At 33.8% G+C, this 15,055-nt stretch overlaps 2 protein-coding genes across 3 annotated transcripts; one reads left to right on the forward strand and one right to left on the reverse strand.

The window, feature by feature from the left end:
- Nucleotides 1-530: 530 nt before the first annotated feature.
- LOC149418622 (WD repeat-containing protein 89) lies at nt 531-7,142 on the reverse strand. Of its 2 annotated transcripts, none has more exons than XM_089638596.1 (8): nt 7,020-7,142; nt 5,848-5,977; nt 4,369-4,589; nt 3,179-3,360; nt 2,502-2,765; nt 2,240-2,331; nt 2,056-2,158; nt 531-729 (listed from the first exon to the last, which is right to left on the reverse strand). In XM_089638596.1, the coding sequence occupies exons 1-8, from the start codon at nt 7,036-7,038 to the stop codon at nt 586-588; spliced, it is 1,155 nt and encodes a 384-aa protein (XP_089494722.1). In that variant the 5' UTR covers nt 7,039-7,142; the 3' UTR covers nt 531-585. The 2 variants fall into 2 exon arrangements, with proteins under 2 accessions (XP_089494722.1, XP_089494724.1); XM_089638598.1 differs by lacking the exon at nt 7,020-7,142 and adding an exon at nt 6,606-6,714.
- A 3,694-nt stretch (nt 7,143-10,836) lies between these two features.
- Nucleotides 10,837-14,430, forward strand: LOC149418623 (SAP30-binding protein). The gene is made up of 2 exons (XM_089638599.1): nt 10,837-10,943; nt 12,400-14,430. Exon 2 carries the CDS (start codon nt 12,410-12,412, stop codon nt 13,250-13,252), a length of 843 nt encoding a protein of 280 aa, XP_089494725.1. The 5' UTR covers nt 10,837-10,943; nt 12,400-12,409; the 3' UTR covers nt 13,253-14,430.
- The last annotated feature ends 625 nt before the right edge of the window (nt 14,431-15,055 follow it).

Below are 15,055 nucleotides of genomic sequence, written 5' to 3' on the forward strand. Positions count from 1 at the left end.
GGCACTTTTATCAAATTATGTAAAAATCGACATTTTTGGAATGAATGGAATTGTTTTTGAAATGCCACGGTTACAAAATTTCATATTCTAATTTTTATTACGCAACTCTGAACACCCATGCTATTTATTTATTAATTTAAACGCCCTGATGGGCTTTTAGATTATACATATTTTACTGCATAATATAACATTATGTCAACAGAAGGTTGTTTTTATTTTTGAATAACAACAAAATAAATGACCAAATATTTAAAAAAAATTAACATAATACTTGGTACATACACATCATTTTCCATTTAGATCAGTCCAAAATAAAACCATCAGTGCCTATATTTTTTCCCAATTCATGATTTAATTTGGCTCCTCATTCTGTTAAAAAAATGTGCCACGCCTACCTTGAAAGATATTAAAAAGGGTGTTTATTTAGTGTATAATATTTGCCATGTTTTACTTTAGAAAAAGAAGATATCGCTGTTTTACACAAATGTATTGTACAATTTTTGGTTAGTAAATAAAAGAAAAGTAAGTAGTACATTTATCAGTGTCATTTATTTTATTCACCAGGTACATTAAAAGATTCCGATATCAGTATGGTTTTCCTTTATGGAGTTTCATTTTATTCATGCCAGCTAAGATTTTGCTTTTTCCATTTGAAATGATGGGGTCATTAGGTTGACTTTTCCATGAAGTCAGTAGTCCGGACTCCCCTCCAGTAGTCAGCAAGTCATTCTGAAAAGGATAAGGGTTTGTATTCATAAAATGTATTAGATGTAACAGCGATTACTTAACCCATTTAGGAATAATTATAATTCTGTTTCATCTACAACTTCCCAAAATATAGGGTAAATTCAATGAAGGAGTATCTTGACTCGATGTTGTTTATAGGTACATAGAATAAAGAACACAATTGAATGTGTTTTGTTTTCAAAAATTTGACCATTCTTTGTTTAATTTTCATACGCAGAAGTATGCTTCATCATCATTATGACATTCAAATAGGATGGTCAGGCAAGTACAAGGTTTTCCAAAAAGAGGTGTTATTTTGATATTCAAAGAAACTTTTCCCGTAAAAGATCAATGGTTTCGTTTCTTTTTGTGGTACGTAGCGCCGTCTTGTTGAAAATAAACATTGTCCAGATCAATACCATCCAATTCCAACCATAAAAAATCATTAATCATCTCTCGATAGCGCAATCCATTCACCGTAACTGTTGCTCCAGCCTCATTTTCGAAAAAGTAAGGTCCAATGACTCCGCCGGACCATAAACCGCACCAAACAGTCACACGTTGAGGATAGAGAGGCTTTTCAACAATAACTCTTGGGTTTTCCGAGCCCCAGATGCGACAATTTTGCTTGTTGACAAAGCCACCGAGGTGGAAATGGGCCTCATCACTCAATTTCACGATTTTTCGATAGAATTCTAATAATTAATAATAGTGAATTTTAATAATTTCAATGCGTTGTTAAAGCGTTTATCGTTCCATTTTTATTAATGGCGTAGTTTCTACTTGTTAAATGTCAAAAAATGACGGCTCAAAAGTAACATCTACCGAAATAGCGGGCTATTCAAAATAACACCTCTTATTGGAAAACCCTATATAAGAAAGAAAGGGCGGGTGCTAAAGGGGCTAGAATCAAAAGATACTGAAGTCAGAGACGACATTGGTTTACATTCAAATCTATGAACATTTAAGGTATTTTATTATTATTAAAAACTCTCAAATGGCACACTATGGGGTCGTGATATTTGAACAGGTTTTTTGCGGTCAATGAGACTATTTGCATGATGAGAAAACACCGATATGTCATATTGTTTACTTCATATTTTTCAATAAGAGAAAAAGAGATTTCAATCTAGGACTAAGTCAAATAGTGAAGCAAGTTGAAGTATGAAATTGCTGGTTAAATACCACAAAAAAATAAGACCATATTTTTGAATTACCGCAATTCTAGTAAAACCAGTTAAAAAGATGGGGTGAGTAAAGAAGATAAACTATCAGGATAATTTGATTAACAAGATGATATCTTAATAGTTGTTAAAAATATATGTCTACCTCATAGTCAAACCAGCTGCACCGTACAATTTGTTTATTTCCTATGTAGTTAGATAGAGGATTTAATTTGTTCTTGTTGATTTGTAGTGTTCTCAAACATTTTCTGAAAAGTAAATAGTAGTCGGTAATAAAAATAATACATATTTTAAAGTATATTTGTATTGATTAAGATGAATTTAGTTACCCTTGATCTGCGTAGGAACCAGCTAAGATTACAGGGCTGTCGTTTGCCGATTTGTAGACATCTATCACGTAACAGTCGTCCACATTTTCACACTAAAAAAAATACAATATTACGGCAAAATACTTCACACTTAATGACTAACGATTCTTATGTATCTCCATCTTTGTTACTTTGATAGAACTTGATGGGGACATCAAGTTCTATCAAAGTAACATGATACTTTAGTATAAAAATAGATAATTTAAAAAATATATTAAATCACCTGTATCGCATTAGAAATATCCTCTCGTGAAAATATGCATATTTGATCAGCAGTCTCAAAGTTCCACAGCTGCACGTCGACATTGTCTGTGATGCAGGCGACTGTGTTGTCGGATATGATGCTTATTTTATCCACCGTGCCTTCTGTATTGAGAGAATACTGCAGTGCATCGTCTTCCTTCAGTTCGGTTATATCGAACACGTTTATAAGTCCGTCTATGCTGGCTGTCATGAGTTGATCACATTTCTTCTTGTCAAATTCAACCTGGACAAAGAAAAAGTTATTACTTAGGTTATACATATAACTTAACGACTTATTAAATGATTTTTGCTTGTTGTGGTTTCAATTCTCTACCAGCTAAGTCATCAACTTTTTTTTTTTTTAGAGAAAGACAAACATTCCCAGGTTACGTATAACCAGACAATATTTGAAAATCTCCTACTACAACCACAGTAAGCGGAAAATGTTGCTTGTTTCGTGATGGAGGACTTAGCCAGCCGAGGAACTGATTGCACGACGCCGGGGAGCGACCCAAACACGATGCCAACTCAGCCACTGACCGATCGCATTTCACAAGCATCAATTATTTCAACTCGTAATGAAGGAAATATGAGGAATTAAAATATTGTCAGGTTATTCGTTCGGAATGTTTGTCTTTGTATAAAAAAAGGTATTACCTGAACAATGTCATCTAAGTGAGAGTTCCAGTAGGCCCCCAGCAGGGTGGTGTTCCTCACATCCCAGAAGAGCATGAAGGCATCCCCCTGGATGGACTCGGCGCCCCCGCAGAGCACCCGGTCATTGCAGGAGATGTCAAACGACAATAGGGGCTTCGTAAACAGTTTTGTGTCTGGATTTTCTGAAAATAAATAAATTACAAGTTCTAAGATTTAAAACAGTAGAATAAATGAATAAATTAAGATTATTATTATTTATTTAATCTTAAGACCTCATTTAATCTAAATTTAATATTTTTTTAAATGTTCTTTACTGGTTCTAGCGGTACCTAGTTATTCATTTTCAGCCCTCAGTTCCTCCAGTTTTTTTTTGTTTACGTGAATACCGCACAAGAGTCCCAAATTCTCCCATCCATCAGGAGCCAGTGGGTCTGTGGCATCAATCTGGGTATGTTGTGAGACTGAGGGTAGTGGGGAGGGGAAGAGAGCGGAGAATTCAGATCTGGTCACCATTTCAAGAAACATTCACCAGGGCGATACTGATAGTATCTTCCACTCCAGTCCTCTTCCATACAGTGATTCTACCTCTTCCTCTAGTTGCCTCTGAATCACTTCCATTGGGGCATCCATTGGGGCATCCAATTGGTCATCATTTCAGTGTCTTGTTATCTGGTATCTTTCTACATGGTCAACCACTATTTCGTGACACGTCTAAGCCCATAAAATCTTACAATAAACTAATTAAAGAGGTATAACTCTGATTGAAATTGGAACCGTGAATATTGTGACGTCGTATTGTTGCCTAACTATATCCATCAATGAAAAACTCTGTAGACAGGAATGTGCGCATTGTGAGGCCATACTGGATTGTGATTATATCATGCTTGGTAGAATTCCATCGTTCTACCTTATTCATTAATGATTTAACCTGTATAAAAATTATATATTAAATATCTTGCTGAAATAAAAATGCTTAATATGTAACTGAGTTTTTCATTTTCCTGGTGTAATGTAATATTTTGACATTTCAAACATTTTTATTTTTTAAATATTTTAGGCTAATAAGTAGGCTCCGAATGAGAATTGTACTGTCTATATTGGAATATCTATGGTAAAGTAGAGGACCAATTTGTTTCAGACAAAAAGCCGGAAGATTTCGATCTAGAAGGTGGTTTATTTATAAAACTAACCTTCAAAAACTACAGCAGATTTATCACCAGCTCTCAAATCCCATAATCTGATGGTGCCGTCGGAACAGCAAGAGTATAGGATATTGTCATTCTTCGGTGAAAACTTCACATCATTCACAGCTGTTTTCTCAGGAGTGAATTTATTGGTCTTTTTCAAGTTTGAACCATTGCTGGAATATACTTCGCAGCTAGAATCTGAAGCTGCAATACCTATTTTGTTACTGAAAAAAAAGATTAATTCTGGGAGTTAGTGTTACAAATGCCTATGAAATCTCTAATATATCGATGGATTCTTAACAGTGACGGTGCTTGGCCTCACTTATATAATGGATTAAAAAAGGCAGAAAAAAATCAAAATTGTTGGGTTTTTCCATAATACATAATATTTTTCTATCATAATAAGAAATTTCATCATATCACTGCACCAGAGATTAGCGACATAGGTACAAATTAAATTCGGCGATTCATTAAAATGTCTGCGGCTAAAGAATTTTCTGAATATACATCCAGTAGATTCCCAAGATTTGCAGGTTTACCGCTCTGACGCCATGATAGTATGTTTTGTATGAACCTAAGAATTATGACAAGAGGGTCCCATATGTGCTGATATTTATAACGCACCTATAGGATTTGGGACTCATTTCAGACTTGCTGTTGGGCAGTACGAGTATCGTTTGGACTGCTGCATTTTTTGGCACGGAAACTGAATAGCGCGCTGTTTATATTATTATAAGAAACAACTATTTTCGTCGCGGAAGATTCACAAAATAGATTTTATAATAGGTTCTTCATTTGGGTTATTTTTATGCGTATTTAGATTGAGATGGAACCTTCCGCCAAATGTCAAAAAAGAAAAAGAAAATAGGAGGTACAGATTGTGGAAATTACACATTTTTTCAACAATTACTACAATAAACAACTATGTGCATGCACGAAATAAGTTATAAGGTTCTTAGTTTGGGTTAATTAAGTAATTTATGAATATTTAGATTGAAAAGAAATATTCACAGAATGTCCAAAATGGCGGCAAAAAGATTGTTTTATAAGGTAAATTTTGAACTTTGATTGAATAAAAATAGAATTATAATGTAACTCTTACCATCTATTCTAACGGAAATTGTTGTTTCTCGTAGTAATTAAATTGAATCTAAATGTAATTTCTATAATCTGTGCCTTTAAAAGTGCAGCGGTTGGGGAAATATTTACCGCGTCTCTTACCATCTTCCCTGATGAAAATAGTTGTTTCTTAAAGAAATTAAATTGAAGTGTAATTTCCATAATCTGTGCACATTAAAATTGCGGTGGTTCAGAATTCAGTAAGTATTTACTAAACTGCACAAACGCACTTTAGAGAAAACCGCCAGTGATTCTTAATAAAATGTAAGTTTCAAAGAGTGCTGCGTGTTCCTGTTAGTTCATGAACAAGGGGAAAACGATAAGATCAACAAAAATAAAAGTAATAATAACATCTTCACAAACCTTGTGCCACATATTTTGAGAACGTAGGTATTTTCAAGAGATAGAGCTTTTTCGTCTGACAGACCAGTAGTAGAAAACACTGATAGATCAGATATTTTGCTGCTTACTGCCTTTTGCGGTGACTCCATACCTGCAGAGAAAATATTGATAAATTTGTTGTATATCATAAATAATAAATACGTTATAAATTAAGGGCTGTGGAAGGGCAATTTTTAAATAATTACATGAGTATCCAGTGTTCATAATTAAAATAATAATAGATTACAAGGTAATTTTGAAAGAAATCAAAAGAACTAATAAAAACAAACGCTATTCGCTCGTGATCTAAGTGAGGTAAATTTTAAGGTAATTTTGGCTGTCATCCCATATAAAGAAAGCAAAAATTCATTTTACGTAATTATAAATTAGATGATTTTCTTTTATGGTGGTGAACCAAAATGTTTTATCTAAAAATAAATCGTATTGAGCGTGGCCAGCGATCCTGAATATTTACCCAAATAACTATTTATGTGATGGGAGGTGGTAAAAGATGCATTAAAGTTTAATTTTTTCTCAAAGTTAAGTTTGAAGGTTGGGAAATAAGCATAAATAATTAAAAATAACCCAAACTAAACCATAAAAACCTATGTTGTGCAGGTTTACTCAAACCCCCGACTTAAATAGTTGTGGCCATTAGATATTTAAGTAAAAATCGAGTGTTGTTTATTAAGAACCTTTACATAGAGCGAAATTCGAAAAGTTTACCAAATTAACAATACCTGTCTTCATTTCAAGTAGTAAAAAATATTTTTAATTGAAATTGTGATGTGCATGAATCTGACACTGACAAACTGACAAATGCTGACAAAAGTGACAAAACACGAGGTCATAGATATTAAATTTGTAGATACAGCAGATTCCTTAAAAAAACTACTCACTAGATTAATGATGTGCATTATCGAAATATTTAAATCGAAACATCCAATGTTTTCATATTGGCAATGATACTGTGTTTAACGTTAACTTGCAGATTGTCTAGGTTGGCGGATTACGAACCATGGCAGATAACAACATATTATTATTTTAATGATATGGCCCAATCGAATGACTACGAATTTGAATGCGTTTCAGAACAAATAAAATTTATAACATCTATATTTAAATATAATAATTAAAACAAATTAGATTCATACCCACTATATACATATACATCCAAGCATAGTATTTCCAACAGAAAATACTATGTTTGAAAGTTCCTACTGGAGGTTTGGAATCTTCATATTTCCTATTACACCATGTCCCAACGTGTTGGGTCAATGCACAGGCCCAACGTGTACAAGAAAACATTAGTCGTACTATCACATTGAGTCGCACTAGCTAGTCTTGATACTTAGAACAACTAGTACAAGTACAAGACCACATTAGTTGTACTACCACATTGAGTCGTACTAGCTAGTCTTGATACTTAGAACAAATAGTACAAGTAAAATACTTATCCCAAATACCTATTATCTAGTATTTCGCACTTGTACCTACTTTCCTACCTAGCGTGCACATCACCAGTACCAGACAAATATTTGGGAATAGGTCAGTAAGTGATGGTCAATATGAATTTGAAAATAAACTAGATCAAAGTTTTTTTATTCGCATATTAAAAAAAAACTTAATGTTAGTGAACTTATGAAAACATTAAACCCTTACCTTATTCTTTTTTTAAATTTTCTTTGCGGGAATCTAAAGAAAAACATTCAGGGTATTTTTTGAGGATATTCAATATTTAAAAATATTTTGTGAAATATGCGGAGGGACGATCGGAAAAAGGTTATATTTATTTACATTATAGTTAATGTAAATTTTTAAATATATAAATAAAAAAATTCTTTAAAAACTTTAAGTTCATTGTATTGCGTAGTAATATTTTCATTATTTCGAATTAAAAAAATAATTTTACTCCACCTTAAATATTGAAACCGTGTTATACGGTCAGAAATGGAATCAAGGAAAGAATTTGCATACAAATATTGTGGAAAAAATATCAATCTTACGGGAATAAATGCAAAGATTGGGTTCGAACTTTGAAAGCCGTTTTATCAAGCTCTGTGATGTCGAACGGGCTGAAATTTGGCAGTCGTGCTTACAATTATAGTTTAAAATGGAATCAAGGACAAAATATGAATAAAAAAGCATTGAAAAAAATATCAATCTTACGAGCATAAATGCTAAGCATTGGTTCGAACTTTGAAAGCTGTTGTCTCTGGCTGTACAACTCCAAACGGGCTGATGTTTTGAAATCGCTCTAAAAATTGTGGTCTGAAATTGAACGACAAAGTCTGCAAAAAATAGCATTCGTGGAAAAATCATCAATTTTACGGGCATAAATGCAAGGCTTCGAACTTTGAATGTCGTTTTCTCAGGCTCTTTGACTCAAATTAACTCTAGGACTCAAATTTTAGAATCGTTCTTTGAAATTAAATAATACAGAATCTGCAAAAAGTAGCATTTTTTTGAAAAATCGTCAATCTCACGGGCATAAATACAAGGCTTTGGTTCGAACTTTGAAAGCCGTTTTATTAGCCTCCATTGTGACTTAAATTTTGGAATAAAAATTATGGTCTGAAATGTAATCAATGACAAAATCTGCAAAAAATATTATTTTTTGTAATATCATCTTTCTCACATGCATAAATCCAAGGTTTGAGGTCGAACTTTGAAAGCATCTTTCGGGTACATTGACTTAAAAAGCCTTGGACGGAGCTATTCGAGAACAACTTAAAGCAGGGGTGTTGGGGAGAAGATATATGAAATTTTTCAAAACCTACTTAATTATTTTAATAATATGTCACATTCCTCGTCTCATAAAATAACCAAAAAAAATATAAGCCGTTATAACTGCATTAACAACAAAAGCATGCTATTATAATACATAGTTCATTATGCACCAATTTGCATACCAAATATTTCGAAAGTTTGTCGTGCAAGATGGCTACCAAGCAATTTCCCCTCACCCTAAATTTTGCTTGCCATTCATTCAAAATCGCATTATGGTGCTGCCACACGCAAAGCTCACATCAACAGATAATATAAAGCACAATAGCGCTCGCCATACAATCCCATACAGACCCGACACACGTAAAAAGATAACGCGCTATAAGTGTGGTTCTGAACTTCGCTAACCGAATTTATTTTACGTAACCGCTCCCGACGCGATATTTGAAAAGTTATGCGTCCCCCTCTCCGCCGTAAAAAGGAGAGGGGGTCATTTTAATTGCGGAGCTACCGACTAAGTTCCGTGTTCCCTTTGACAGCCATGACATAAGCAGCCTAATAATGCATTTCTTATTTATTATGTTAGCTCATATCGTCATGTGTGCTAGTAAATTTAGAAACATTAAAAAAAACTTTATTTGGCAAACATACTTAACATATATTTAAAATATAAATATAATCAATATTTGAATTTGAAGTAAACAAATTTTCGCCCTTTGACTTTGACTTCAGCTTATTTTACAATAATTTATTATATGTCGCTTTCGTCGATCGGCGTGCGAACTGCGAATTTCCTGATTCGACGGAGAGGTTATGTGAAAATGCGCTATTTACGCGCAGATTGTTTAAAATGTAAAAGTTTATAAATAGCATTTATAATTATATAGTTGGCGGCATCATCATCTGAGGATGAGCTGTCCAACAGATCCAGCAATAGGCGACAAGTATCATCCATTTCGAAAACGTGCTCAAGCTGTCAGTAAGTAAAGTTGTCACTTTGACAGATGAAATTATGTTCCTCGGCCGCTCTCGAATTCAACTGACCCCCTCTCCTACCATAGGAAGAAATATTTGATAACGTCGTGTGTCGGTAGAAAAGATGATGCGCTGTACATTAACTTTTGATGTGAGCTTTGCGTCTGGCAGCACCATTAATGCTCTGCTCAGGGCTTTTTAGGTTCATGCATAATGGTGCTGCCACACGCAAAGCTCACATCAACAGATAATATAAAGCACAATAGCGCTCGCCATACAATCCCATACAGACCCGACACACGTAAAAAGATAACGCGCTATAAGTGTGGTTCTGAACTTCGCTAACCGAATTTATTTTACGTAACCGCTCCCGACGCGATATTTGAAAAGTTATGCGTCCCCCTCTCCGCCGTAAAAAGGAGAGGGGGTCATTTTAATTACGGAGCTACCAACTAAGTTCCGTGTTCCCTTTGACAGCCATGACATAAGCAGCCTAATAATGCATTTCTTATTTTAGCTCATATCGTCTCATGTGTGCTAGTACATTTAGAAACATAAAAAAAAACTTTATTTGGCAAACATACTTAACATATAGGTATTTAAAATATAAATATAATCGATATTTGAATTTGAAGTAAACAAATTTTCGCCCTTTCAAAGTTAATCATATTTTTAATCTCAGTATGTTTATATGGTAATATCATTCGGTTTTTTGATAAAAGTTGGACGGCTTGGACGAAAGTTTATTTTACAATAATTTATTATATGTCGCTTTCGTCGATCGGCGTGCGAACTGCGAATTTCCTGATTCGACGGAGAGGTTATGTCAGGTTATGTGAAAATGCGCTATTTACGCGCAGATTGTTTAAAATGTAAAAGTTTATAAATAGCATTTATAATTATATAGTTGGCGGCATCATCATCTGAGGATGAGCTGTCCAACAGATCCAGCAATAGGCGACAAGTATCATCCATTTCGAAAACGTGCTCAAGCTGTCAGTAAGTAAAGTTGTCACTTTGACAGATGAAATTATGTTCCTCGGCCGCTCTCGAATTCAACTGACTCCCTCTCCTACCATAGGAAGAAATATTTGATAGCGTCGTGTGTCGGTAGAAAAGATGATGCGCTGTACATTAACTTTTGATGTGAGCTTTGCGTGTGGCAGCAGCTTTAGGTTCATGGTTGTAGCTACAGTCAAAGACAAAAGCCATGTAGAAGTTAACACTTTGTTAATTTGTCTTTGATAATTTCAAATTTGTGATTTGTACGGAGTTCATAGACAAAGCATAAGTTGTTGACAGCTGTCAATTTTAGATTGCTGGTTTGCATATAAAGTTTTAATTTTATAAAAGTTAAGAAAAGCTTTAATTAAACGGTAAGCTTGAATGATTATAATAAGATCAGTGTAACCTTTTCACACTACACGAGCATTTATTTTATATTATTTATATCATTTTCTTACAAGTTAGTTTTGTGTTTCAGTGCCAATCATTCTACCCATTTATTCGTAAATTGACGTTGTTGCAGACTTTCTTGTGATGTTATAATGTGTTTATTAATTCCCCCACATGTAGAACTAACAATTGATTACATTGCCTTATTATTTTTTGTAAAATTTTGTTTTGAATCTCAGTCACAAAACAAAGTTTTGATTACCCATAGATACACTGTTTGTTTGTACTCGTCTAAGCTTTGATTACCTACATATACACCTTTTGTTTGTACTTGTCTTATAGTTTTATTAATTAATTAGGGTTAATATTTTTTAGATCGAACAACCCCTTTCTAGCTTTAAAAATAATTAACGACAAGTGCATTCACATATTTTTAAGTTTTATCTGGAGGCATACACATATGACAAAAAGTTGATTAGTCCTTGCTGGTTACGCGTGAATATGCACACATCTGCCATAAGTATGTTTTTAATTTTGCTTAAAATTTCAAAATATTAATATAAAGACCTAAACTTATCAAAATATTTTAACTGAAACGATCAAGGCCGTCTGACAAATGTGTGTATACCGGTAAATGTAAAGGGTTAAGAATTTATCAAATAAACGTGTGCTTTTATTTTATGTATATTTACCAAATTTTCTAACCAATACAACTTAATAATCATATTCTTGTATCAATTGAATTTTCAAATACACTGATAGAACCAAAATGTATTTATTTATTCATTTACGCCCTTATGGTTTTTACATAAACAAGTCTTAATACCCACATTAAAATTATATAACATAATAATAATAAAAATATATAATTTATATTTTTTTTAATTTATTTATTACAAAATAGTACAAGATTTCAAAATTATAACAGTATGCAAATTTTTTTTTCCTAATTATTCTACTACTCCATAAGTGAGCTCCAGGAGCTCGTGTTTATGGGAGGAGTTAGTATATACAAAAAGAAATAATGTTTAAAAGGTGATGTGTGAACAGTATTCAAATTTAAACCCAGTATTGGTACCTGCCTAGGGTAAATAGCAAAAATCAACATTAAAAGAAAAAGTAGGGTATAAAGTTGGTAAATATTAATATAAAAGTAAGTTCCAAATTATATTTAATAATATTATGGAAACAATATGTTACAAATTTTGACGAAAATATCAACTGAACTGAATATATTTCCAAGCCTATTAGCCATTGGACTGGGAATGAATGAAAGAGTTTGTTTTCGATTAATATACAAATAACAGGTCTGGAAGCCTCGTGTTACAATTTGGAACTCGGAACATTATTAGCTTCGTTAAGTCAAGTACATCCATTGAGCCATTAACTAATTTATGTTGAACCTTCTCAATAGAATTAATTCAAGCATATTTTCAGTATCACCATAATGACGTCCCAAGCGCTGGCCTCCCTGACGGCGCAGTACACCGACTCTGAAGGTGAGGAGGATATGGAGGACGGGCAAACCTCTGACAAAAGCCCCGGCTCCACCCCGCAGTCCTACAGCGTGCCCACCACCCCCCTCAAGCTCTCTCCCACCAACATCTCCCCAAAGGTCAAAAGACTCGTCTCCTACAACGACGACACCATCGTATCCGACGAAGAAACTCCCAACATCCAACGCGAAAAGAGAATCTCCATGGAAATAGACGATGACGAACCCATTAGGAAACCTGCCATCGTCTCAGAAGACGGTGTCACCATCCCCCCCGAACCGCCAGGAAAATGCTCCGCCGAACTCCAAGAAAAAATCTCCCACTTACATCAGAAAATGATCCACGATGGCAAAGACATGAACAAAGTCATACAAGACAGAAAGAGCTTTCGAAACCCGAGCATCTACGAGAAACTTATCCAATTTTGCAATATCAACGAATTAGATACAAATTATCCTCCAGAAATCTACGACCCGCTTCGATGGGGAAAAGAATCGTATTATGAAGAATTAGCCAAGTCGCAGAAGACAGAAATGGACCGGCGCGAAAAAGACCGGAAAGAGAAGCTTTCGAAGATTGACTTCACAACTGGTTTAGTGAAGAAGTCGGAAGTTGATGATGACCCGAAGAAAAGAAAGTCCAAGTGGGACCAGGCAGCCCCGAACTCGCTGGCCGGAAAGCAAACTGTGAAGCCCGCCGGGCTGGTCCAACCTGCTTTGACCACCAGTGCCACGGGAACTAAAGGTACCGTCATCTCCGCATTTGGTTCCTTACCTAAAAAGTCTAAAATATGATGCAACCCACTGTGAATTCAAACAAGACACATAATAATAATTTCATATTGAAACTGACTTCTATGTTTTCACTCACGTTAATAAAATTAATAAATATATAGTAAGTATGCGAGTGTTTTTTTTTTTTAAATAAAATTAACACCGAAACCTCTGGAACACCGATCGTGAATATTTTCGCTCTGAAAAACCGATCATGCACTGGTGAAATTGGATTTTGAATTTCACCCTAGCTGAAATTTTTCGAGATGTGATTTAAAGCTCTATGCCGTGAAAAAGTGCATAAAAAATAGCAATCAGAATTGCTTGCGCTTGAAACACTTTGGAGTTCATTTTTGATTTCACTCAATTTCTCGATTTCCCTCGGGAAGGTTCCAATGTTCCAGTCTACGACTGAATACATTTATAATTTTGTTTTTCAGGTTAGGTTCTATAATTGTGTTACACCATCAAACTAACAAATAAGAAAAATGCTCCTTTATCGCTTAGGCTAACTGCATTTTGTTGGACCATTTTGATGCAAGTACAATAGTTTAATTTAGGTGAACTAATAAATGTTTACAACAAATTTAACCTATATTGTATTAAAAGTTTGATTACACTTTACCTATCATTATGTTAGAATTATTAGAATCAACAATGATAATATTATGTAAACATATTACCATATAAACATTATTGTATGGTAAACACTAATATTGTTCTATATTCAGTTTACTGTTATATCATGTTTTAAAAAAAAAAATAATTTTCAATACCTCACTAGATATATTCTGTTTTTAAAATACATGTAAAAGCCTTGCTGGGCGAAAAACCAAATAAAATTGTCTTATGATGCTAATTAACAACCATGGGAAGATTGTGTGATTGTATTTGAATGTAATAATTACATTCAAATACAATATATTTATATTTAACAATTATTGTCTTCCGTTATTTTGAGTTCTGGATTTTAATTATTGAGGGCCTAAATTATGTTTCAATTCTGTCAACATTGTGAAACAACAATTAAATCTTTTAATACAAACAAAATCTGAGTTTCATTGGTTCAATCTCTATACAAAACCGGAATGAAATGTGGACTTTGTGGACTGGTTCTGTCACCCGCGATGTCAGAATCAACAGATTTATTTACTATGATTAGTAATGACATAATTTCATAATGTTTTCCCCACTGGGATTTCTCGTGCTGGGGAATACATTTTACATTTTCCGTGTTTTATTTTATTTTATTCAATTTACATTTGAATATAATCTCATACCTATTACACTAGTTAGAATGTGTGATACAATATTTTATATTTCTTAAAAAATAACAGTTTACAATATAGATCTAAAAGGTAATACATATAGATTGTTTTAATTATAATTATATCACTTGGATACTACACAGGTTGTCTCACTTCAATCAGTCTGTTTGGTTGCAATATTCTAGCGAATTTCTTGTCTCCCTGTGTCCCAGATCCTTGTTTTATGAATGTTTTGAATATATTACTTTTACTTTTTTTACTTTTAAAGAAAGACAAACATTCCCGGGTTACGAATAACCTGACAATATTTGAAAATCTCCTACTACCACCACAGTAAGCTGAAAATGTTGCTTGTGTTGTGATGGAGGACTTAGCCAGCCGAGGAATTGAACACACTACGCCCGAGTGGTACCCAAGCGCGATGTCAACTCGGCCACCGACCGGTATATATTGACATTTGTAAGTTTTTTTGTAGGAGAGTGTTAATTTGTTGTAAAGTTTTCTGCTATAGTAAATGGAATTTCTCTGTCCAAATGATTGTCTTCGTTTTAATTTG

Source organism: Hesperophylax consimilis, chromosome 13 (genome assembly GCF_061612785.1).
Source record: "Hesperophylax consimilis isolate HC1 chromosome 13, BYU_Hcon_1.0, whole genome shotgun sequence".
Classification (NCBI taxonomy): Eukaryota; Metazoa; Arthropoda; class Insecta; order Trichoptera; family Limnephilidae; genus Hesperophylax; species Hesperophylax consimilis.

Coding starts and splice junctions, on each gene's coding strand:
- LOC149418622 (XM_089638596.1), bottom strand. Junction 4,590..5,847: donor CTCAAAATATGTGGCACAAG/GTTTGTGAAGAT, acceptor CTTTTTTTTCAG/TAACAAAATAGGTATTGCAG. Junction 2,159..2,239: donor GGTTCCTACGCAGATCAAGG/GTAACTAAATTC, acceptor TTTACTTTTCAG/AAAATGTTTGAGAACACTAC.
- LOC149418623 (XM_089638599.1), top strand. CDS start 12,410: ATGACGTCCCAAGCGCTGGCCTCCCTGACGGCGCAGTACACCGACTCT.